We start from the raw sequence: 27,387 nt of genomic DNA on the forward strand, positions 1-27,387 counted from the left end.
AAAAAGAAACCTATGAGCCCAAAAGAAAATCACTAACCATAAGAGATTATTACTGCCAGAAAAGATATAATAACTCACTAAATTCTACTGCTTATATCACAGAAAATATTCTGATAAATAATGCTAAGAGATATGGAACTTAACCAAAGCCAGTTAACTTCCACATCTGTTGGCAAAGAGTTTACCATCAACTTGGCACCATGAACCACATAAAAACCAAAAGTACACAAATTGATGATATGTGATGGTTAATAAAAATGAATCATATAACTCTGGAGCAATTTTATCTATCACTTACAATCTAATAATAGGTTGTACATAGCATTCATAAAATCCTTGTGTAGTTTTCTAATATTTATTTATTTATTTACTTACTTGCTTACTTACCTACTTACTTATTGGTACTGGAATTGAACCCAGGGACATTTAGCCACTGAGACATATCCCCAGCCCTATTTTATTTTTTATTTTGAGACAGTTTGCTAAGTTTCTTAGGGCCTCACTAAATTGTTGAGGTGGGTTTTGAAACTGTGATCCTCCTGCCTCACCTTCCCAGTAGGAATAAAGGAAATGTGCCACCACACCTGGCTCTAATTTTTAAATTTTAAACTTCAATATAAATTACATAAAATATAATATTTTCAATTTTCTACAAATGGCATTGAAAGACAAACTGAATTTTTTTAGCCAAATGTTAAGCAAATTTCATATATAAATAAAAGCCACATTTCATTTGTCACATGGTAAATTTAAGATTCTATTGTGTTTTGAACTTTATATAACACATTGTGTTTAAAAGTGCCTTGTTGGGCTGGGGCTGGGGCTCAGAGGCAGAGCGCTCGCTCACCTGGCATGGGTGAGGCACTGGGTTTGATTCTCAGCACCACATAAAATAAAATAAAGTTATTGTGTCCACCTATAATTTAAAAATAAATATTTAACAAAAAAATCAAAGTGCCTTGTTGGGGCTGGGGCTCAGTGGTAGAGTGCTCACCTAGCACATGTGAGGCCCTGGGTTCGATCCTCAGCACCACATAAAAATAAGTAAATAAAGTTATTGAGTCCAACCACAACTAAAACATAAATAAATGTTTAAAAAAATAAAACAAGAGTGCCTTGTTACCAATAACCATTCAGAAAAATCCCAACACAAGTTTGTATATTCCAGTCTATGAGAGGAATGAAAGCACAATACTACCTGCTGGCAGCTGGAAGTTTGCCCAGCTGCCAGCAACTACCAAAATAATATTCTAATATACTGCCTATAGGATAAAGAAAAGTTTTTAGAATATTCTAGGCCAACTTAAAAATAATGTAACAAAGTGTTGAACTTATAAGAAATAGTGGCTACAATCCTATCTCAAATACAAGTGAGGAATGTGGAAGTGTGATGGGGGAATGAAGCAGGGAGAAGTATGCTTTCAGAAAAAGCTTAAGGCTGAATCAAAAACAGCACAAGGCTCAGACACTAACTGCTGACCAAATAGCAGTTTTAAGGTTTTATATGTTTGGGGCAGAAATGACTACTCTGCATAGATCAAGCTTCTTATACCACACCCATTACCATCAAATTCTAATCATAAAATACAAAGAGATTTTATTCCCAGGAAACAAGCTGTACTTAGGCAGGGCTCAAATAATTTTAGATTGACATTCTCTCTTTTACAAAAAGATCACTGGGTCAACATTAGTACTTTATTTTTTTAATCTTAATAAGAAAATGATGCATATGTGCAACCTCGATTGATTAAAATGTAATAAACGTTAACAGCTCCATGAAATAGGAAGGACAATAAAACTAAAAAGATAGCCTGCCAAAACCACTGAAAACATTGGGCTGGAAGTGTAGCTCAGTGGCAGAATATTTGCCTAGCATGTGTTATGTCCTGGGTTTCATCCTAAATAGCATTAAAAAAAACACTACTAGAAATTAACTCATGAAATTCAATGTCAGTGATATAAGGGGGGGGGTGACTCAAAGTGGGGTAGGGAGGGAGAGCATAGGAGGAAAATTATCTCTAGATAGGGAATAGGGGTGGGAGGGAAAGGGAGGGAGAAGGGGAATAGCTAGGATGGTGGAAGGATAGGATCATCATTATACAAAATTCATGTATGAAGATGTGAAGTTGGTATCAACATACCTTATATACAAACAGAGATATGATAAATGATGGTATAAAGGTGCATTAAAAATTGTATGCAAAAAAATAAGAGAGCTCATGTATAATGGTATAATGTGGTGTGATCATACTTTATATACAGTTACAAAAAATTGTGCTGTGAATGGATAATTATGAATGTAATGCACTCCACTATTGTCATGTATGTAAAAATAAATTTAAAAAGAAAGGAAAAAAAGAAATTCAATGTCAGTTCTAGATCTGCAATATTTGATGTGAATAATAGTTGAGTTTTCAAAAAAAAGCTCTACCAACAAAATATTAACATAGATTAAAGATAAAAGAGTAGACAAGAAATAAAAACAAATTCAAAGAAAATCTTAAAACTCCAGGAAATGTACAAAACTGCAAAATTATTTCATTCAGTATTTAATGTTACTATGAATCAAATTGTCTCTAAAATTTCAACCATCCATAGGTAAAGCTTTATAGTTTTTAAGGCTGATGTCAATCCCATCCCATAATACCCATCCACAGTATAATTTAAATAACACAGTGAATCCTACAGGATTACTAGTTCATGGTCATTGAATGTGTTATTCCTTGGCTAATACAAGATATGGCAAAGAAACCCTATTTCCAATTCTGTTCAGATTTTTCTCCAAAATTCCCTTAGTAAAAATGGGGATAATAAATATCTCAAATCTTATTTTCATCCTCTTCCAAACCTTTCAACCTGATTTAATTATGCACAGAAATTTCAGACTGCCTTTTCTTCCAACTAAACAAACCTGGCAGTTTTACAGATTCCCTTTGTGAAATATGAATGTAAGGTTCTATTTCTGTAAAGTACTCAGTTACATTTAGAGAGTAAATATAAAAAGATTATTTTAGAATACTTTAGCATATATTAAAAGAAAAGACCAAAGGAGTTATAAGGAATAATGACAAAAGAAAAAATATATTCATAATAGCATTCAAAGAAATTATTTTCTCATTATATTTTATATTTTATATGATGAAAATAAGCCACCTATAAAATGTTTTCCTGTAAACATACTAAAATTGTTAATCCAAATATTACTACAATATAGATTTCAGAAATAGATACAAGGGACTGGAAATTCAGCTGTATACAACCATATAATATTGTTTAAAGCAAGCCAAGGTACTGCATGCCAGTAATTCCAGCTACCGTGGAGGCTAAGACGGGAGGATCACAAATTCAAGGAGAGTCTGAGAAACTTAGCAAGCCCCTGTCTCAAAATAAAATTTTAAAAAGAGGTTGGGGGGGCTGGTGTTGTGGCTCAATGGCAGAGTCCTTGCCTTGCACATGTGAGGCTCGGGGTTCAATCCTCAGCACTATATAAAAATAAATAAACAAAATAACAAAATAAAGATAGTGTCCATGTATAACAAAGAAAAAAAAATTTAAAAGAGGTTAGGGATGTAGGTCAGTAGTAGAACACTTGCCTAGCATGAGCAAGGCTTTGGGTTCAATACTCAAGTTAAAAGCAATCACATTTAAAAGGGACATTTCAGTTTCCATGTGGAAGTAATTATAGCACTTCCATCCATTTAATATTTAGTGAGCACTCACAATGCAGCACATACAAAAGAATCTGAGTTTATATTTCAGTTTTAATTACTTGCAGGTGTGAAAACCATCCCTTGCTCTTTTCCAGATACATAAGAGTAATGACTTTAGAAGCAACTTGTTTTGTGCACAATCATGTGAGTACAAAAAGGAGGAGGTAGTAACTGGAGGAAGACAAAAAATGAAAATGCAAGACCTGACAGAAATGTGACCCTTTGGCAAGGGATAATAACTACATAAAATTAGAGAGGGAGGATGACAAATATTCCTGGCAGAAACTCAAGTCATCTCATCCAGACTTTAAAAAGTACAAATGAGATTACTTTCTTTCATATTTATGTACTGACAAGAAACAGAGTTCCCACCTCCAAAAGAATTGCCATTAAATGTGACACATATTCATACAATGGCCAATAAGTCAAGAGTCAATATTAAATAGAAACTTACCAGCAACACATAAATATTAATTTGGTTTAGAATTAATGCAAGCTTCCTGAGGTGTATACAGTATAAATAAAGGCTTACTTTATAAATTACAGGACTGTATTATAAGCTAATTGTACTAAGGATAAAAGGGGTAAAAGTTTAAAAATTGAGTCTTATTACATCATACATTTGACTCAGTCTAGAAATATAAGTATGTACATTTGTTCTTTAGTTGTAACATCACTTTTATTAAATGAATAAGTCATCCTGCTGTCATTTCCACAGGGAATTTTCTGAAAACTATTTAGATAATTGGGAAAAATTCTGAAACTTTTACCATGATGAGTACTAACTATAATACTAGTTCTACAAATAGATATGAATCAAACTTTTAAAAATTACTTCTATACTGACCACCTAGCACAGCAACAGAGTTGTATTTGTATGAAAACTTCAAATTGCAGAAATTTTCCAAAAATAAATACTACTCTTTAAAAGAAAGAAGGAGAAACAACTTAGTGTTGGATGTATAAGACCTCAAACAATACTACAGATAATTACATATGGCTCAGAATTTCTTTGAGTGGCACTGGATATTAATATTGTTTTAAAATTTAGTTTTCTTCCTCTGAATTCTTCCTCTGAATTAACTTTGGCACAATGCAAAACCAACTTGATCTGTTAAGCATACAGATAATGAAATAGCATGATTAAAACTTAATTCTGCAATAAAATAAATATTATAGGCATATTTGTTGTTGCCCTAGAGGAATTTAGAAAGTCACCCCTGGAAAAAGTAAATATAAATATAAATATATATATAAATTTAATATATGTATATTTATAATAATTATATATTTATAATAATTTATCATAAATTTAATAATATATATTATTTATATATATATATAAATTTATATCTAACTATATATATGTGTGTGTGTGTGTGTGTGTATACACACACACACACACACACACACACACACACATATATTTAAAGTACTACAATAGTTTGGAGAATGGGATCTAAGAATTAACTCACAAATTCTTTCTCCAGGCTCCCTCCCCTGCATTTCATTAAATTACTAAACAACAGGCAGATTAACCACACAGAGAATGGGAACTTTGGAATAAATAATTCAACATAGACTGGTGCAGTGGTGCACACCTGTAATCCCAGGGGTTTAACAGGCTAAGGCAGGAGCCAGCCACAGCAACAGCAAGGTGCTAATAAGCAATTCAGTGAGACCCTGTCTCTAAATAAAATACAAAATAGGGCTGTGATGTGGCTCAGTGGTTAAATGTCCCTGAGTTCAATCCCCAGTACAAAAAAAAAGTCAAAACATTTTTTTAAAATGAGACCAAAGTTAAGAAACTCACATAGGATAAAGTGCAGAAATAGGCAATACATACATGGTCTATCACGAGGCAAGGTAATCCTTGGCAAGGGGAAAGAATAGTATTTTCCACAAATGGTTCTAACACATTTGGATATCCACATGCAAAAAAATGAACTCACCTAAACCATAAATCTAATATAAAAATTAACTCAAAAAGTACCAAAAATCCAAATTTAAAACAAAACTTCTCAAAGAATATATAAGATAAAATCCTTGTTATCCTGTGTTAGGCAAAGATTTCCTAGGACACCAAAAGCATAAATTTTATGATAAAATTTATAAACAGGACTTCATAAAAAACTTGTTCTTTTAAAGACAGTTAAAAATGTAAAGACAGGGGGCTGGGGTTGTGGCTCAAGCAGTAATGCGCTCACCTGACATGCGCAGGGCACCACATAAAAATATTTAAAATAAAGATGTTGTGTCCACCAAAAACTAAAAAATAAATATTAAAAAAACTCTCTCTCTCTCTCTCTCTCTCTCTCTCTCTCTCTCTCTCTCTCTCTCTCTCTCTCTCTTTAAAAAAAAAATGTAAAGACAGTTCCGCACAGTGATACACACATGTAATCCCAGCAGCTCAGGAGGCTGAAGCAGGAGGATCACAAGTTCAAAGCCAGACTCAGCAAAAGATGCTAAGCAACTCAGTGAGACCTGTCTCCAAATAATGTAGAAAACAGGGATGGAGATGTCACTCTGTGGTCGAATGCCCCTAAGTTCAATCCCTGCTATCCAAAAAATAAAAATAAAAAAGTGCTGGTGATATAGCTCAGTGATAAACTGCCCCAATTTAATCCCCAGTATGCTAAAATAAAAACCAAGACAGCCATAGCAGGGACAAAATATATGAAAAATACAAAGAACTTGTACACAAACTGTATATAAAAACTCCAAACCCAACAATAAGAAAAATAAATCAATTTTTTTAAAAAAATAGGCAAAAAGCAGCCAGGCCTGTTGATGCACACCTATAATCTTAGCTACTTGGGAGACTGAAGCAAGAGGATCACAGGCTCAAGGACAGCCATGATAACTTAGTGAGACCCTTGTCTCAATTTGCTTTAAAGAGCTAGGGATATACCTTTGTTTTTGCCTATCATGCTTATGCTGGAGGCACTAGGTTCATCCCCATTAATGCAAAAGAAGTAGGGGGGTTAAAAGATATAAACAAGTACTTCATGTTATGATTCAGATATGAAGTGTCCCACAAAAGTTAATGTGTGAGCCAATGCAAGAAAGTTTAGAGTGAAATGACTGGGATAAGAGTCTTAATCAGTGCATTAATCCCCTGACAAGGATCAACAGAGTGGTGACTGTAGACAGGGTATGACAAGAGGAGGTAGGTCATTGGGGGATGTGTCTTATATTTTATCCTTGGTGAGAGAACTCTCTCTTTCCTTCCTGGTGCCAAGTTCCCAGTTGCTTTCCTCTATTACACACTGTAATCATGATGTTCTGCCTCACATCAGGCCCCAAGGAATGGAATGGGCTGTCTATGGATTAAGAATTCTTGAACCGTGAGCCCTAAAATAAACTTTTCCTCCTTAAAATTGTTATTGTCTGGTCTTTTGGTCACAGCAGCAAAAAAGCTGACTAAAACACCTCACTAAAGAAGACACACAGATTGGCAATTATACACATAAAAAGATATCAACTGACAGTATCAGAAGGTAGTGAGAATATGAAGCAACTGGAAATCTCATATATTGCTAGTGGGAACACAGAAGAGGACAGCCACTGTTCAGTTTGGCAGTTTCTTACAAAGCTAAACCTGTACTCACCATATAATCTAAAATTTCTACTATTTAGATATTCATGCCCCAGAATTCATGAAAAGATCTGCACAATAATGTTAGGAGTAGCTTTATTCATAATAGCCAAAATGTAAAAACAATGTGAATGTCCATCAACTGAAAAATGAACACATAGCAATATATCCAAACAATGGAATATTATTTTGTAATAAGGATCAAACTACTGATAAATGAAATTACATGCATGAATCTTAAAAGCACTGGTTCATATGAAATCAGACTAACAAAAAGATTATATTCTATACAATTTAACTTAGAAGACATTCTAAATAAGGTGAAATACAGTCACAGAAAAAAAGATTAATGATTTTCAAAATTTGTGGAAAGGATATTAAGGAAGTAATAGTAATATTCTGTATTTTTCGTGTGTCAGTGTTCATACAAATGTATACACTGCAAAAACTCCTTGAACTACCCACTTAACAAGGGAGAATTTTATTAACTATACCTTAATATACTTGACTTTAAAAAATAAAAGTTAGCTGGGCAAGGTGTTACATGCATAATCCCAGCAACTTGGGAGGTTGAAGCAAGAAGACTGCAAGTTTGAGGTCAGCCCTAAGCAACTTAGTAAGATCTTGTCTCAAAATAAAAAAAATAAATAAATAAATAAAAGGTCTGAGGATGTGGCTCGCACCCCTGGAATTCCCTGTACCAATCAATCAATCAATCAATTAAAAAATGAATGAGTGTGTAATACACCCAAACCTCTACCTTTATAGATCTGTAAGTATAGATATATTAGAGCAAGAAAGTATAGTACCATATGACCATGAACATGATATAAAAATAGAAGTAGATTTGAAGGCAAGCAATATATCTTATTCCAATTACATGACTACTCTTGGCTTTAGGCTTCCCTGCTATAAACAGAAGGGTTTGCAACAGTTTCCTAAATCAGAATGTTCCTAAACATTCAGAATCTTCACAGTTATTCTGGGGGAAGGTTTCCAAGATCAAATTACTTGAGATATGGTACCCATAACGTGAATAATAATTTAATTTAGCATATGAAAAGGCAAAGTATTCCTATATCTATTCAATATTTTCCTATTATTGTAAAACTCACTTCACTGAACCCTGTTTTTCAACAAAATGTTGCTATAGTTTTCTCTAGTTCTAAGATTCTTTGAAAAAACTTTTATAAGACTTATCTACCTAATTAAGTTCTGTGTAGACTGTACCCCACAATGAAAAACCTGCCTCAAATCACAAAGTCAAAAGCAAATTTCATATTTATCTTGATTACTATCTTAGAAATCCTGAGGATTTTTTTTTAATCCTCTGAGTTTTCAATCAGGCTCTGCATTCCAATTCTCTTTAACTTAGGTATGGTTCACTACTATGTACTACCTGAAGATACACGATTGAATTACCTCTATTCTAAAAGCCCTTCCCAAATAACAGCAGATTTTAAGAATTTGAGAGCAATACCAGGAATACAACAATTCCTAAGAAATTACTAAAAGTATAATAAACTGATTCAAGTCAGTGTAAAAATCTTACTATACAAAACCAGCATAAATTTGAAAGAGCATGCTTAGTTAAAAGAAAAAGGAGGAGCTGCTTGTTGTAGTTCAGTGGTAGAACACTTGCCTAGCACATGTGAGCCACTGAGTTTGATCCCCAGCACCATATAAAACTACATGAACAAAATAAAGATATTGTGTCCATCTACAACTAAAGATATTTTTTAAAAAGAAAAAGGAAACAAGATGGAAGGTTAGAGAAGATTTTAAAAGCCTGAAAATACTTTGAAGTCTGCTCTTCTGCTCTTCACATGTGACCACTAAAGAAGTATAACACACCACAAAAATAACATTGAATAGTATGGCTAAAAATATATATTGTTAGCAAAAATAAATGGATGGAAATTGTCTCAATTCAGTGCAATAAATTATGAAGTTTTAAGTGGTTTAAGGGAAAGTGCACATTGAAGAATTCTGGTGAGGTAAACAAAGTACCCTTTAAAGTGAAAAAAAAATGTTAGCAATGTTACATCCAATTAAACCCAACCCAGTAATGTATTTGCCAACTAACTTCAGACTATAAAAAACTATTGCTAACGGTACAATTGAAAGTATCAAATTTCCCTTAATATGTCTTGTGAATGTTCTTTAATCAATGAATTTGCACAAATATCTTTTTTTTTGGGGGGGGGGTACTAGGGGGGGTACTGAACCCTGGAGTGCATTCCCTCTAAGCTACAATCCCAGTCCATTTTTTGTTTTGTGGTGGTGGGGAGGTTGTTTGTTTTTGTTTTGTTTTATTTTATTTTGTTTTTGAGACAGGGTCTTACCAAGTTGCTTGGGCTGGCCTTATACTTTTGCTGCCCTCCTGCCTTAGCCTCCCAAGTCACTGGAATTATAGGTGTGCATTACCACACCTGATTTAAATAGTTTTATTTATTTTACTTATTTATTTGTTTTTTGGTACTGGGGATTTAATCCAGGATCACTTTACCAATAAGCCACATTTCTAGCCTTATTTATTTATTTGTTTGTTTGTTTAGAATCAGGGTCTTGCTAAGTCACTGAAGCTGGCCTTGAACTCATAATCCTTCTGTCTCAACCCCCAGGGTTGCTGAGATTACAGGTATGCACCACCATGACCAGCTGTGGTCTAAATATATTTTTAAATAATTTCTAACACTAACTTATTTAATGTCTGGAGGTAAATACATTCTTATAAACTTATTGTATATAATAGTATCCTTTTGTAAAAAAGTATTCTATTTTTTTTTCTTTATACCAGGCATTGAAACCTGTACACTTTACCAGTGGGCTACATCCCTAGTCCTTTTTAATTCTTATTTCCTGACAGGGTCTCAACTAAGTTGTCCAGGCTGAACTAAAACTTGTGATCTTCCTGCCTCAGTCTCTAGAGTAGCTGGCATTACAGTCATGCACCACCATGCCAGCTTAAAAAAATACTCTTATTTTTCAATCTGAAATTCAGTCCTTTAAAATTTTAATACATACTCTATAACACTATGCACTGTAAAAACTATATAATTTTTGAAGAGGGAGAAAACAGAGAAACAGAATGGCAGTTCATCCAACACCTTGTTTGGCAAATGTGTTGTGAGAGCTAATCATATAAATGGTTTTGTGCCTAAATCTCCTTGGGAACCACAACTAGTATTTCTTCAAAATGTTCTGGCCAGAGATGTCCCAATAGTAATTTGAATGGGAGATGTAAATTGAAGTAAAGTAGAATTGGGAAGAGTGACTTTTTTTCTTAATAAGACACATAAACATCATTACAAGTTTGGCAAACAGATATAAGCAGAATATACTTTTGTTTCCTTGTGAAAGCAATCAGAAGGGATAAGTTTTGGGAAACTTTTGGGAAAAGTAAAACCTTCTGGGAAATCCAGCACACAGACAATCACGGGGATAAAAACATCTGTACTATATTTTTTAAAAGAAATGTTTTTGGCAAGAAAGAAATGAAATGAAAAAAAGTCACCTTTTACCAAAAAAAAAAAAAAAACATGGTTATATTTTGTTTTAACTAAAAATGACTTAAAATCCAGATTAACAAACTCCTTAGGAACATAACCAGTTTATTTATACTTCAAATTTAATTTTTATAAACATTTTTGCCTTTCTAATAAGTTCAAGGAAGAATGAATCAAGAACATGTTTATAACTCAAGTGGATAATTACTCACCCACATTTGGAGGTTTCACATAATTTACAGGTAGTTCTGGAGGCCTGCCTCTATGTAGAGCTGCAAAAGCAGACCCATTCCATAGTGTACTCTTACAGTCTGTGTAAAAAGACTAAAAGTTAGTCAAGGAATACAGCAGTATTTTTCTTTTCCTTTGTGCCTCTGAGGCACATATCTGATTTCAATTTCATTTCTTGGAATATATGTTGCCCTATTAAAGCCACAACAAAATGATATTCATATATTTAAACATTTCTTAAACTAAATTATAACTAGTAAACACAATACCTTCACATATTAATCCCAGGATATTGTATTTCTGCATTTCTTTCAAACTGAAACTTCTTTTATGTACATTTAAATCTTATGCAACTGTGTCACAGATGAAAAAAAAAATTGGTTTACATTTTTCTTCTTGATCTTTAGGCTTATACATGCCTACTCACGACACTGTATAAGCAAAGATCTGATCAAATCTTTGTACAAATTTTCCACAGAGAATTCAGGCACATTTACACATTGTGCAAGCTCATATTATTGAGTACTTACAGGTTGTGTCATAAGAGGTAACACAGCATATCAGATGATTACTAACTATAAATAGTCATCATTTTTGTCTCTTATGTTTGTTAAAAATTTGAAAAAAAAATCTAAATATTCCTAATAATTAGACTGAGAAATAAAAATATATGAGTACTCTTAAAAGCTTCCAAATTAACTCAATGAAAGAATTGCAATTATAAAATGAGATGCTTAAAATCTGCAACAGCCAAGTACAGTGGTGAATGACTGTAATCCCAGCAGGTTGGGAGGATGAAGCAGGAGGTCCTCAAGTTCAAAGCCAGCTTCAACAACTTAGCAAAACTTAGGGAGATCCTGTCTCAACATAAAAAATAAAAAAGTGGTGGAGGATATGGCTCAATGATCAAGTGACCCTAGTACCAAAATAAAATAAAATCTGGCATCATTTATGCAACTATCTCTTTTTTAAAATATTTATTTTTCAGTTGTAGTTGGACACAATACCTTTAATTTATTTATTTTTATGTGGTGCTGAGGATCAAACTCAGAGCCTTGCACATGCTAGGCAAGCGCTCTACCACTGAGCCACAACCATGTAACTATCTTAATGAAGTAGATCTTTAAAAACAGTATGCTAATAAAACAATACATACAAATAAACTGGTTGCTTGCCCAGAAGTATTTAATATTCTAAGAGGTATTCTTAATGCCCAATTTTACTTTTTTTTGGTACTAGGATTTAACCCAGGATTTGACTTTACCACTGAGCTACATCCCCAGTTCATTTTTATCTTATTTATTTATTTTAATTTTTACAATAGGTCTTGCTAATTTGCCAGGTTAGATTAAACTTGTGATCCACCTGCTTCAGCTTCCCATATCACTGGGCTCATAGGCATTCATCACCATGTCAGGCTAATTTCACATTTTTATATTAGAAAATTCCACTTTATATGTTTTACATTTGGGGGTTCCATGTTGGAAAAAAGTCTATAAAAACTGAAAAGTAGCAAAATAGAGAAACCAGTATTTGACAGTCACCAGTGATTAATATTTTTGGTTTAAATATTTTAATTATGAAAAATTTACATCTAATTTTCATTTATTTGTCATGAAATGAACAATAAGATTAGACTATATTATTAAGACTAATAAAGAGAAAAACATTATAAAATAAGAAAATAATTTTTAAACATTTATACTATTGTAATCACAGCAGTAGCCTTTGAGATTTCTATTTCAAAATTATAAAGGGGTTTTATATTCTTTTTTTTTGAGAGGGGGTACTTTTCTTTTTCTTTTTTAAAATTTTTATTTGTTTTAATTAGTTATACATGACAGAAGAATGCATTTATATACTTTGATATATCATACATAGATGGAATATAATTTCTCATTTTTCTGAATATACATAGTATACAATCATACTGGTCATACAGTCACATATATACATAAAGTAATAATGTCTGTTTCATTCTACTATTTTTCTTATCCCCACATCCCCTGCCTTCCCCTCCTTTCACTTCCCTCTACCTAATCTAAGGTAACGATATTCATTTTTTTTTGCCTTTATACATGTACTTTTTTTTACATTATAATTCTTTATACACATATATACCACAGTTTTTGTATCTGTTTGTATATAAATTATGAAGACCTGAATTGGGTATCAACATACTTCATTTTATATTCTTTTTCTCTAATATTCAGATTGACACAAAGGGTTTCTTTATAGGCCTCTAAAAATTTACTTGTACACTAAGAAAGTAAAAACAATATGGACAAGATAACAAAATCTAGAAGTAAATGAGTATTTATCAAAAACAAGAGAACATTTTTTCTCTTTACTCGTTCCTCTAATAACAAAGTTCTAATGTATGAAAATCTTACCTTTGGCATCCCGTAACAGAGACTGCCGACCAACACCTAGTAATGTTTGTACCCCAGGAACACTCTGAGGGATCTCCTTATCTAGTAAGGGACCAATCCGCTCACAAATTTTAAGGAGGTAGTCTGGAGGAATGTGTGCATTGGCTGCCACCTAAAACAGAGAAATTAAACACAAAAGGAAAAACATAACATTTTTGGCTTACAAACATTAATTGAGTCTCTTACCATTTCCATCATGGAGCAGAGTATAGTTTTAAATATGAAATTAGTAAAATAAAATTTTAAACATTTAGTGCTTGAACTAAATTAAGAAAACAGCCACAAAATAAGCACATTTAAATGATATGACAGGGCTGGGGTTGTGGCTCAGTGGTAGAGCACTTGCCTAGCATGGGTGAGGCACTGGATTTGATCCTTAGCACCACATAAAAACAAATGAATAAAATAAATGTTAAATTCTTTAAAAAAAAGAATGATATGACAACATTTAAATGAGATGGCACTCTAACTTACTTTAATATATCTGTATAAACTTATATGCTTAGCTGTTACTTTCACAAAATATGTGTTACAAAGCAGCAAAAGTATCCACGCCAAACAAAAGCAATGTGTAAACACTGTTACTTGATTTACTCAATACTGATAATGAACTTATCAAGAATTAGAAATGCTGGATTCTATACAAATGATAAGAACAAAAATGAAAGATATTACTTGCATCAAATCTCACCCAAGTCCCTTTATAATTAAGGTAACACATTTATACAATAAAGTAGAATTAGTTTTCCTGTGTAAGTTCATTTGTTTCTAAAAAGGAATCTAATTAATGATTTTTATAAATACCACACTCTAGAAAAAGAATCCACGTAACAAACATGACTTGTAACTTAGACTCAATTTTTTTTAATTGCAAGTAAATGTCAGAACATGAGCAAACACATAAAGTAGGAACTAATCAATAAAGAAACAATTTTAAAATCTAAGCTAATGCTCAAATCCTTGAAAGGTTTCATAAATACCTAATTATGAAAGCAGTAAACAGAAAATAAGATTGTTAGCTACAAAGAGCATCCATACTCTCACGTTGACATAGGTCCACTTCTGGCTAGAATGCCATTTTTTATATGTACTTCATATATATATTGCAAAGGACATACATTAACAGGTCAAGAACAACAGTAAAACACAAAAGAAAAATTTTGTAAATCATCACTGGTGATCACTCTGAGAAAAGATATTTTGTCTTTTGTTCACTGCCATATTCCTAGTACTGAGAAAGTCCCTTGCATAAAGAATACATATTTGTTGAACAAATCAATGAATGAATGAATATCAAAGTAAAGTCTACGTATAATCAATGTTATAAGAATTTCTAGAGGAAAAATTTCAGTGCCTTTTTTGTCTTAGGAAATATAGGTTAAAGAACTAGAATATATGTATTCAGAATTCTGGGAATATAAATGATTCTATTAAGAGTATTATTTTTTGAAGTTATTTCCTTTTGTAAAATATCACTCATAAGCTCCTGAAGGAAAAAAAATTTTACTCTACTAAAATAGGTAGGGCCCAAGCAACTATCATAAAGCTCAGAAGAATAGCAACGAGGTTACATCTACTAGTTTTAGCTTATGGGTTGAGACAAAGTATCAAACAAAATCTTTTAATTATTTCTCATAACTTAACACAATATAGGGCTTTTCCTATCATGTGCATACACATATAGTTAGTACTATTAAAATATATACAGTTTCTGAATGGGGAAAACAGCTTTAAGGTACTGCATATTACTATTTATAACAGCTGTGCTTTTCCCAATACTGTCTTAGAAAAACCAGGCTTCTGATATCAGCCATTATTTTTTGATCAAGTAAATGCTATACCAGGGGCTTTATACAGGATGCTACTAGATATCTTTTATTGACAATTTTCTTTTTCTCATCCCCTGACCAACTCAACAGTTATATAAAACTTGTTATACAAAAGCTTAACTAAATACCATAGAACCTTGTACATGCTAGGTGAGCACTGTAGCATTTGGCCATATCCTCAGTTTCTCTAATTAGAACTTTATTTGTATGATAAACCAGCAAATAAAGTTCACTTGATATTTACACAACAGAGAACTGTTGAATTTCTAAGCAGTCTCAAAAACAACTTTTCTGTAAAATCAATAAAAATGTCATTATTGGTAGTACTAAAGAAATACAGAGTCTACAAAAAGAATGGCAATAACAATATTTTGACTTTAAGCATACTAACTTCTCCTTAAACACTGGCATACTCCCAGACTTTATCAATGCGGTTCTTACAATGTTCCTTCCAAATCAAATTTGGGGTTTTAGAAGTGGTAGTTAATGTTTACTGGAATCCATTTATTTCTTAATAAAAATAGAGTTATTTTAAGATGATCTTTTCAGACATAAGAGCTGTGTACAGAGTCTGGGGTTCTATTGTGGCTTAGTGGGAGAGTGCTTGACTGGCATGGCTGAGGCACTGGATTCAATCCTCAGCACCAAATAAAAATGAATAAATAAAACAAAGGTATTTTGTCCATCTACAACTAAAAATATTTTTAAAAAAGAACTGTGAACACTGAAATTTTCAAAACTTTTTATAAGCCAGGCATGGTGGTGCATCCTATAATTCCTATGGCTCAAGAGGCTGAGGCAGGAGGACTGTGAGTTAAAAGCCAGCCTCAGGAACTTAACGGCACTCTAAGCAACTCAACAAAACCATGTATCTCAATAAAATATAAAAAAGGGCTGGGGATGTGGCTCAGTGGTTAAGGGCAAGTGAATTCAATCCCCAATTCCCCCCCCCCCCAAAAAAAAAGATTTTCTATAATTCTCCATTAAAATCTATGTAAATGTAAAATAATATGTCACAAAATATAATTGTAAAAGTATGTACTTAAGTCAGGTAAGGTAGCACACATTAGTAATCCCAGTTACTTGGGAGACCGAGGCAGGTGGATCAGAAATTCAAGGCCCACCTCAGAAAATTAGCAAGACTCTGTCTCAAATAAAAAAGAACTGGGGATATAGCTCACTCAGTCATAAAGCACCCCAGAGTTCAATCTCCAGTACCAAAAAAAAAAAAAAAAAAAAAAAAAAAGTCTGTACTTAAAATATTCTTTCATGGCTTTCATGGCTTAATATTATAAACAACTCTTTTCAATTTTTTCAATTAAAGCTCAAACATCCTAATTTCAATCTTTCAACCACATGTTTATCTTGGGAATATAATGGCTGACTAGTAACTCTTCTCGAGCGTTTTGGGAACTTCTCTGAAAACAAAGTTTAAGAGTATAACACAAGTATTATTCTATAAAACAACTCCAATGCATTATAGAATATTTGAATTGGAAGGACATTTTGTATAATCAACCCATCTCCTCGTTACAGAGAAGTGAAGTGCTTTGTTTAAATGTCACAATGAATAGACAGGAATCTGGAACTCTGCCCACTCCTCTCTACCACTCATATTAACAGTTGAAAATTATAAAGTTGGAAACTGACAAAAAGGCTGCAAAAAGATGTAAACTATAAACCTGAATATATTGAAAGCAAAACTAAAAAATCCTAAATTATAAACCTTTTTGATAGAAGACTGGCTGACCTAGAGAGCAAACCTAATGACTGAATTCACTTCAGAATCATTATGGCAAGCGGGAAGACCTGAAATGCTAGATAATCCTGCATATCATAATTAGTTAAGAGAAATCCCGTTGAGCACTGAGTAAAGTGCTATATAGGTAGCTATCTTGGAAGGACAGTCCTACACCAAGAACTACATCTAAAATATAATTTTTCAAGTGGAAATGGTATAATTTTTTGAACCAAAGCTTTTAAAAATAATACAAACAAGTAACTCTTAAAAGTATAAGAAAAATTGTTTGTTTTTAACTAAGACTATGGCTACAGAGGTAAAATGAAGAAGCAAAAAGGTATTGTATGCTTAAGGAAAATGAAACACTATCTGGTATTTTTAAATTAGTTTTACAAAGGAAGATGGAAGACACATACAAAAGTTAGTCACATAATCTTAAAATCAATAGGGATAAAAAACAAAATAGATTTTGAAAAATAGGTTTAACTATGTTAATAGAAGTATAGATAGAAGCAAGCTACTTTGAAATCTGTCAGGCTGGATTATTCAGGCTCTAAAATTTACTAGCTTTTACTGTTTTTCACAATGTGATATAGAAGACTTAGTTATGAATAATTCCAGCATCCCCAGTTTCTACTTATGTGACCCTGGGCGAAGTTACTTAGCCTCTCTGAATCTGAGCTTCCTCATTTATAAAAAAGGAAGCAGTGACAACTACCTCATCTGATTTTGTTCAGACAAAAACAAAATCATTCACTTGCATTCATTCATTCACAATTGAAATGTAAGGGATGCAAGGAAAAGAAGATTCAACTGCTGCCCTAAGGGAACCCATAGTCCAAGTGAAGGAAACAAACTAGTAAATAGAAACAAATGAAAACTGCAAGGGCCCAGAGGCTAATACACAGTGCTAAAGAAAGGAAGTACAGTACCTAATATTGCCTGAAGGTAAGGGTTCATGTCCAGTTTTACACCTGAAGGATAAGTGAAAATTCAAAAGACAAAGAGTATGGACCAAGCATTCCAGGCAAAGAGAAATACAACCCCACCCAGTAAAACCCTTTGCACAGTGACTAACATATAATATCTTCTCGATGTTTAAGTATTTTCTGCTAATGTTATGAAAAATTACAAATTATGTCCTTCAGAGTACCATCTGATTTTGAAGGAAAAGAATACAAATGCTTGTACAAAAAAAATTAAACAAAAAAATTAACCATAGTTTCGTTTCTTCTACATAATCTTCCAAAAAATTAAAATATCTAAATAGCCAGGCATAGTGGTGTACACCTATTCCTGCTAGTCAGGAAGATAAGGTGGGAAAACCACTTGGGCCCATGATTTTGAGAACTGCTTGGGAAATAAAGGGAGACCCACTTCTCAAAAAAAAAAAAAAATACACACACACACACACACACACACACACACGTGTGTGTGTGTGTGTGTGTGTGTGTGTGTGTGTAAATGCCTACATTGTAATTTAAAGTGTTGTGTTTTAATATTTACCGAATTTGAAAGGAAAGAGTAAACCTGGGCAGAAATGGGGAAGGCAAGCAGGTCTTTCTCTAGTCAAACCATTGGTTAGCAAGGTGGGCTACAAAGTATTAATATTTCCCATGACCTTCTTTTGAAAATGTTAATTATTATCCATAAAATTACTTTTTATTTTTATTAATTTTAAGATTTACTCAGGGCCACGTATGGGAGCCTGAAATTCCAGCAGCTCAGGATGCTGAGACAGAAGGATTGCTTTGAGGCCAGCCTCAGCAACTTAGGGAGAACCTGTCTCAAATTTAAAAAATAATAATAAAAAGGGCTGGGGAAGTAGCTCAATGGTAAAGTGCCCCTGGGTTCAATACCAAAAAACAAAGGTACACTCAGGAAGCCAGGGCCACCCTCCTAGGTTTAAGTATTCTCTAGGGTAAGGTACTTCTCAACAGAGTGCTAAAAGTATAACCCTGAGGGCAAATGAAATCAAGATTAGGACAGAGGAACTACCTAAATTCTAGAAGTTGTTCAGCAGAGAAAGGTCCAATGAAAGAACTCCTCAGCACCAGTTAACAGATTAAATAAATATAAAATATATGTATCATGAAATAAGGTATGGTGGCACACAATTGTAATTCCAGATACTCAGGAGGATGGCAAGTTCCAGACCAGTCTAGACAACTTAACAAAACTCTGTATTAAAATAAACTAAATGGCTGGGAATAAACCTCCGTGTTTGCTTAATATGTGCAAGGCCCCAGGTTCAAAACCATATATGAATGTGTATGTGTATGTGTGTGTGTGTGTGTGTGTGTATGTGTATATATAATATATATATATATATATATATATATATATATATATAAAAATATATATGACTATGTGTTTGTATATATCTACATTAATCTGATATTATATCTTTAAATAGGCATGTCCATATAATATATAGATATTACATCTATATACAGATATATATATACACCCATAGTTATATACACATAAGTATAAACACACACACATAGACACACACACATATATACACACACACACATAAACATATGCACACATAAAAAATGCTTCTAAAAAGTTAAGAAAATTAAATAATAATTGAGGGCCAGCTAACTACCACCATGGTAGATACTAAACAGCATAAGAAAACACCTTAAGCAAGATAACTTAAAATACAATAATTATAAATAATATATAGAAAATAAGTTCAATGAGAAGGGATGAGAATCTCTGAAATAAGATATCTGAAAGACTCACTCTACTTTCTAAGAGTGAATACTATATCAATGTCATACTGAATTGTTTTTATGGCATAAAATGTGAATAATACTAAATATCATTTGACATATGTTCTTTCTTTTTGGTACAGGGGATTGAACCTTGAGGTGCTTTATCACCAAGCTACATCCCCAGTCATTTTGATTTTTTTTTTTTTTTATTTTGAGACAGTGTCTTACCAAGCACCTGAGGTTTACCTGGAACCTGCAATCCTCCTGTTTCAGTCTCCTAAGTCACTGAGAGCACAAGTGTGCACCACCATGCTGATCTAACTCATTTTTTTCTGCTAACACACACTTCAAAACACTAATCTGGCATTCAATTCTGAAGCTCATGTTTTAAATACTCTTTTATATAGTATTGTTTTATATATCCCTTATATAATATTTAGAAAATTAGAAAAATACAAATTCTGGGGTTACAGTTGCCCAGATTTCCATGCATTGCCATCCAGCCACTCTAACCAAATTTTAAGAAGTAGCAACATAATAGTGCACACTTGTAATTAGGAGGCTGAGACAGGAAGATCACATGTTCAAGGCCAGCCCATGCAACTTAGGGATATCTTGTCTCAAAATGGGGTTGGGGGAGACTAGGAATGTACCTAAGTGGTAGAGCAAGAACATCACTGGGTTCAATCCTTGGTACCACAAAAAATGAAAACACACACAAACACACTAAAGCATACTAATATTCAATTTTGAGAACAATGATCACAGGAAAAAAAATTTGTAAGGCAAATTTACAGAATCCAAATTCTTACCTAACAACAGTTCTCTTTACTTTTATAATATCATCTCATTTGTACTGAGATAACAAATTTCCTAATCTCCAGAATTTTAATCACTGAAAGTGTGTTTCCTAGCCAAGCACAGTGGCACAAGCCTGTGATACCAGCTATTCAGGAGGCTGAGTCAGGAAGATGACAAATTCAAGGCCAAGCTCAGAAAGTTAGCAAGACCCTTTCTCAAAATGTAAATAAATGCACACATACATATATATATATATATATATATATATATATATATATATATATATACACACAAAGGTCTGGGAAGTAGAGTAGTTTGGTAGTAGAATGCCTCTAGGTTCAATACCAGTAATACACACACACAAACACAAAGTGTTTTCTAGAACCCAAATGTGAAAACCAAGAATCAACCCATAAAAACAGCTACAGATAAAATGTCTGGAGAGCAAAAGAGTCTATACCTGACTCAGTAAGTCAGGAGTCAGGAATCCTGGTTTCCACATATTAATTGTTCTCTGCCATAAAACCTATAAGCATCATATGCACGCTATGCTGCACTGGGCTTAAGCAGCACATGGATTTTGGTTTCTCATGAAAAATTCTGTTCTTCCAAACTATGGCTGTGTGTCCAAATGGCAGTTAATAAATCACACATATGTAAACTTCTTCAATACTAAGAGATGCGTGACTATGCTAGTAGAACTGAAGTGTCATTCAGTTATAATAGACAATTCAAACTATTAACTAGTGATTGGAGAACAACAGCTAGGTTAGGTAAGGAAAGAATACAGATATGTCAGGAATTCAAATAATGTTTTAAATTAGTTGGTGAGAATCAATTGAGTAAAATTGTGGATGTGTAACCGACATGATTCTGCAATCTGCATTTGGGGTAAAATTGGGAGTTCATAACCCACTTCAATCTAATGTATGAAATATGATATGTCAAGAGCTTTGTAATGTTGTGAACAACCAATAAAAACATAAAAAAAGAGAATCAATTGATACAATGTGAAACCACTTTTAAACTTGAATGTTTTATATGCAGATGCAAATTCTAGTAACATTTATCATCATAGATGCATGTATTCTTTTAAAGATATTAATGAACTTATAATCTTGAAAGATTTTTTTAAATACCATTAAATTACTTCAAGTCTTTTGTATATAAAATGAAGGTAGTACAATCTATGTCACTTCAAATGTAAGCACTAACTAGTGCTTTCAATTTTTTAGATAAAAATCTTGAACAAATGTAAAAATATGTAACATACCTGAAGATAATTATATCTTTGGCTAAGTCTTATGATGGGAAGACTCTTAAAATGGCTCAAAAATATTAAGCCATGTCTTATTAAAAGTTTCTAAACCATAATTTCAATATATAAAATTTAATATTAACAAAAACTATTTAAAGATACACAACACACAGAGAGACAGACACATCCTTGATGCCAACAATTCACCAGGATCACCAAAAATAAAAGGACATTTGCAATTATTTAAATTATAACTTTAAGATAAATTGCAAGCAGCAAATCTATTGTCAATAACAGCCAACTAGAAAACAGAAAATAAGGAAAAATGCCCAAATCAAACTTCAGACACAATCACAATTTCAAAACTCTCCACCATTACTTAAAATTCTGGAAAACTAATTTAGATTGCTTTATTTTGAATGCCATATTCACAAAACTTAGTTCAATATGAACTTCCAAACATTTTATGTACAGACTCATTTTTTTAAAGGTACTTCTGATCTAGATATGTCAATACATACCTACTGGTAACTTTAACAAAAAATTACCTTCCCTTTTATTCCAAATTAGGAGTAAAAAATGCATCAAATGAATTTTTTAAAAAGTGGGGGGGGGTCCCCTGGGAGAGGTAATAGTAAAAGTAGTAATTTAGTGGTGAAGATGCAAAATTTATCCTTTCCTTAATAGTTTTCTGGATTAATCAAGCTAAGACTGCAATGAATTCAAAGTATATAATATGAACAGACAGGCAGGGTTTTTGTTTTATACATGAAGTACATAAAGTTATACAATTCTGATCAAATGTTGATATCCCTGTTTACAATCTTTCACCACTTCATTATGAATTTTTATTCTTTCCTTTTCATACCCAAGTATTCCTTAAGTTTGAAGTATTACTATATAATTTAATGAGCCATATATATCAAAATTATGCTATTTATTAATACTGAGCCCTAAATTTCAATACAAAACATGTAGCTAAATCAAAGACCACACTCTATAAATTCATTGCTCTAATAACAGCACTTTTAAAAATATTTACCAAGAAAAAATAATCCATCTTTTGCACAATTAAGCCACTCAAATTTAGAGGTCAGATATGTATTAATTTTAATCTACAACTGATGAATCTAGCAATTAATAATGCACACACAGTTCTTAGCCACTGTATTTCTGTTCCTTCTGTTCAAATTCTCACTCAACCCTGCCCCTTGTTTCTTTACAAAGAAATTCACAGGTAGAGAACAGATTTAAGACAGAATATCAAAAAGTAATATCCCTTGAAAATATGCATCTAAGTATGACAAAATATCTAAAAGCATGATATACAAATTACATGAAACACAAAAAGTATACATAATGTTCAAATAATAATAGCAAAATTATCTGTGTATATAAATTTTTAACAATGTATAAGGAGAGTAGGTGTGGTAAAGGACACATATAATTGTAGCTACTAGGGAAGTTGAGGTAGGAGTAGTACAAGTTCCAGGTCAGCCTGGACAAACTGTCTCAAATGAAAAAAGGGCTAGAGATGTATCTCAGTGCTTTCCTAGCATGTATGAGGCCCCAGGTTCAATGCCTAGTACAGAAAAAAACAATGTATAAAGAAGGGCTGGTAGAGTAGCTCAAATGGTAGAACACTTGCTTAGCTTGTGCAAGGTCCTAGCAATCAATCCCTAACACAGAAAAAAAAGCATAAGGAAATATTAAAATAAAAAAGAATCAGTAAATAAAAAATAAAAAAATTTTTAAAAAATCAAGGTTAAAGTATATCCTTTATAAATGGGTTAACAAGAATTCAAAATAAATGGTTAAAGGTTAAGCCTCACTCATAATAAAAATAAGGTCATTTAAATCAACTAGGGTCCATTATCACCTATTAAAGCCACCAAAAGACTAAAAAATCATAATGAAAACTCACATTAAGTTGCTAGAAGTGGACATTAAAAATTAGTACAGTTACAGTCTTCTGTAGATTAATCTTATAACATATGACAAAAGCATTTTAAACTGATAAGCCCCTTGACCTGATAAATCCACTTTAAAGTCTAAGAAAATAACTCAAGGGAAGCAGGGTGCAGAAAAAAAAAAAAAAAACACCTAGCCAGGAAAAAACATAAGTGAAAAAGTAGAAGCAACAAATGCTCAACTGGAAGATGGGATCAAAATATAACATCTTAAATAAAACTGAATTTTCTCTTACCATTAAAAAATGATGACTATTTAATTACACAGGTTAAGTATGTGCAAAAAATATAAAGCATAAAACATACAGAGAAATATAAAGCATGAAATGAACATTGGTTACAATTTTGTAAAACTTTGCCTTTACAATATAAACAAAAGGAAATATCTAGTAAGCTGACTTTTTTACTTAAATATCCCATCAAGTTAATTTTTAAAAAAATCTTTTTAAGTCTCCTTTTCCACTTCCTTAAAAAAGACTAACCTGTATACACATACAGACTGTAAGAGGCACAAAGGTAAAGAAAAACATTTTCAATATACTTCAACTTTAAAACTGTTTTTAAAGCAGTATTGGTAATTATATGTTAAAACATATATTAGTAGGCATTGTTGTTTTTGCCTTTTGATGGACAGGCAGAACTTAAGTCCAACAAAGAGCCTGAATATAAATAACCTGGTAATACATAGTTTTTCAAAAATAATTTTATACTGCTGAGAAATTATTACCATTGATAGTACAGATGTCTAATTTACCCTTGTAATGATTCTTATATCACCTTTGGTAATTTGCAAAATAAAAAAATGTTTAATGAGTAGATTTATAATAATTAATAACATGAACTCACTTGCAAAACAATACAAAGAAATATCAAAATAAACAAGTAATTTAATATTGTTCTATTAAAAGCATATTTTAAACCATCTTGTTTATATTTAATGCTCCAACTTTCTTTAACTTTGCCTGATTTTCCTCATTTGGATCTTATTTGATGGAAAGATAGCTGAATTTAGATTTCAGTAACAGCACCCCTTTCGTGTTTCATTACCTTACAATTCACTATGCCTATGATTAATAAAGAAATCCTCTCCAAAATAAAAAGGACCATGTTTTTGTGTCAATGCTGAGCAGAAGGTACATTTACAGTAGGTACTGTATTTGTAGGAGATACAACAGTCAATTCAATGCCTTTGGTCCTTTAATAGAGTATATTTTTAAATATGCCCATTGTTATCTCCTTGTAATCCCAAAATCATATTTCACCAATTCTCAAAAAGGTCATAATCCACAGTTTTTATTTCGTGAAAACGCATCTGTATAAATGTGATTTACTGAAAATTTAATGAGCTATTTTCTATGATCTGAGATATACAACGATATGCTTTTTATTCGGTAGCCTATTATCTAAAACCGGCAAATTTTGGAATCACTCGATGTTCCTTATTATTTTTAATTGTGTCGTTTCTCCTAGTCCGGGGTCCGTCAACTCCCCTTCTGAGCCCCTTCTCCCCCCTCAAAAAAAAAAAAAAGAGAGAGAAAAAAAAAAAGACCAAGCCTGGCCTCAGTTCCCGTATTTCAAGCCAGGACCAACCAGAAACCAGTTTTCTTCCACTAATCCGGAACTCCGGGCTGTTACCAACGCTGTCATTGGCTAGCGTCAGTCCTTGGTACGTGCCCCAAGATAACCCCCTGGTTTCTCTCCCTTTTCCCCCTACAATGGGCCTTCCCTGATGTTTGTAACATTCATAATCCACAACAGGGCATCTCTAATAATCAACTCACATTCTTCAAAGTTTTGGGGTAGAAACAAGCGTGGCTGAAGGGAAGGCTAGGTACCCTTTTTTCCGACTCGCGGGGGAGGGGGAAGGGGCAGTCGTCCTTAGGCTAGGCAACAAGCTCTGGAGCGCCGTAGGATGAGGGGTCAGGGGAGGGTTGGGGGTACAAGGTGGGGAGGGAGTGGAGAAAGAGTTGGATTAAGTTGAAATGAAAACTTTACTCACCAGATCCTCGAAGCTTCTTCGGTGCTCTTTCCCCTCCCAGTCTAAGCGGCGCGGAATCAGCTGGGGGCCGGAGGAAAAGAAAGGGGGAGGGGGGGGGCAAACGATGAAGGCGAAGCCTCCACTCCCCATCAATTGGACCCAGGTCCTCGACCCTTGGTGTCTTTATTTCTCTTGTCCCAGTAGCGACTACCTCAAAGGTAGACGGGTGTGTGTGTGGAGGGGTGGGGGGAAGGCCGAGGGGTGGTATATCCTCTAAAACCGACTCCCAAAGACATAAAGAGGGGGCGAGTTAAGACCCCAGCATCGGCCACCCCCTTTGAGAGAAGAAACCGGTTCACCCTTGTGATAACATCTATGGGTGCCCATATAGAAGCCTCCCTCCTGGCGCCTGCCCTCCGCCTAGGACTTGCCCTCCCCTTCCTACAGTCTCACCCCAACCCTCCCCACCCCTTCCCGAAGGGGCTCCTTACCTGATGCTCCTCGAGCTCCTGCACTAGCACCTGAGCAAAAGGGAAACACGGATATGAGGAGCAGCTCAAATCACCAACCCATTCCTCCTTTTCCACTTAGAACCCAGCCACTGACGGTAGGACTAGTCAAGGCCGGCCTTTCCCTCACCCTCAACGCAACTGCTCTCACCCCGCTGCCTCAATTTCCCCCACAAGAACCATTCCCCACGACTCCCGGATCACCTTCTCCCTCTCACCTGAGCGGATTTGTTGCAGGGTCCGGACTGCAAGAACCTAGCGATCAGGTAATACAGCTCTGAGGAAGAGGAGGGGGGAAAAGAGGTTGAGAGGAAGGTAAAGAAGAGAAATAGAAGCTTTTTCAAAAGAAACTGACAGCCATCGCGCTAAGCCCCCATCCCCTTAGCCTCTGGACACAGCTACCCACCGGCTTCGATCTGAGTAGGTGCCGCCGCCATCCTTTTCCCGAGGGGGTTTGGGGGGCTCGCTTCGGAGGGGTTGGCGGGGGCGGGTGGGGGCGCTGCCTCTATTGTGGTGAAGCCCCCATGCCCGGGAGTCCCGCCGCTTCCGCCGCACTCCTCGTCCCAGTTTCGGTCTCTCTCGAATTCATCGCATCACGTTTCGACCCATAGATATTCTAGCCCAAGAGCTGAGGAGGCGGAGGAGGAAGGAGAGGGAGAGAGAAGAGGAGGGAGGAGCCGAAGTCGCGGAGGGGTGGGCGGGGGCAAAGGGGGTGGAGAGAGGGGAGGGTAAAAACGTTGAAACAAGCCTGCAGCACTCGCTGGTCGCCGCCAGAGGCACTAACGCAAACGCCTGACTTTAGCTCTTCCAGAGGACTGAGGGTTGCCTAGCTACGGGCTCTAGAAAGGAGAAGGAGGTGCTAACTGACAACCGACGCTCTGGCAACCGCCATAGAACTCTGTGGTGGCGTTGGCGTCCGCGAGCTCTGGTCTCGCTTGCCATTCCTGTGAGGGCAGTTGGGCCCTTTCCGGCAGAGAATTCTTCCTGCTTGGGTGGTGAAGAACTTGTGGGGGGCTGCCTAGACTCAGTTGCCTTCATGGGGCACCTAAGCGGTTTTGTTTTTCTCCCTCCCCCACCAACAGGAGGCTAGCCCAT

At 34.3% G+C, this 27,387-nt stretch overlaps 1 protein-coding gene across 1 annotated transcript in view; it reads right to left on the reverse strand.

The window, feature by feature from the left end:
- The window catches only part of BRWD3 (bromodomain and WD repeat domain containing 3), a 124,740-nt gene extending 97,814 nt beyond the window's left edge, over positions 1-26,926 (reverse strand). The window contains exons 1-6 of the mRNA XM_081278037.1: positions 26,699-26,926; positions 26,511-26,569; positions 26,275-26,304; positions 25,805-25,864; positions 13,442-13,592; positions 11,030-11,128 (exon numbers count right to left, since the gene is read on the reverse strand). Of these exons, the coding sequence (XP_081134163.1) occupies positions 11,030-11,128; positions 13,442-13,592; positions 25,805-25,864; positions 26,275-26,304; positions 26,511-26,569; positions 26,699-26,729 (430 nt within the window). The 5' untranslated portion in view covers positions 26,730-26,926. The remainder of the gene's footprint in view (positions 1-11,029; positions 11,129-13,441; positions 13,593-25,804; positions 25,865-26,274; positions 26,305-26,510; positions 26,570-26,698) is intronic.
- Between the last annotated feature and the right edge of the window lie 461 nt (positions 26,927-27,387).

Source organism: Spermophilus citellus (genome assembly GCF_964194105.1).
Source record: "Spermophilus citellus genome assembly, chromosome: X".
Taxonomy (NCBI): domain Eukaryota; kingdom Metazoa; phylum Chordata; class Mammalia; order Rodentia; family Sciuridae; genus Spermophilus; species Spermophilus citellus.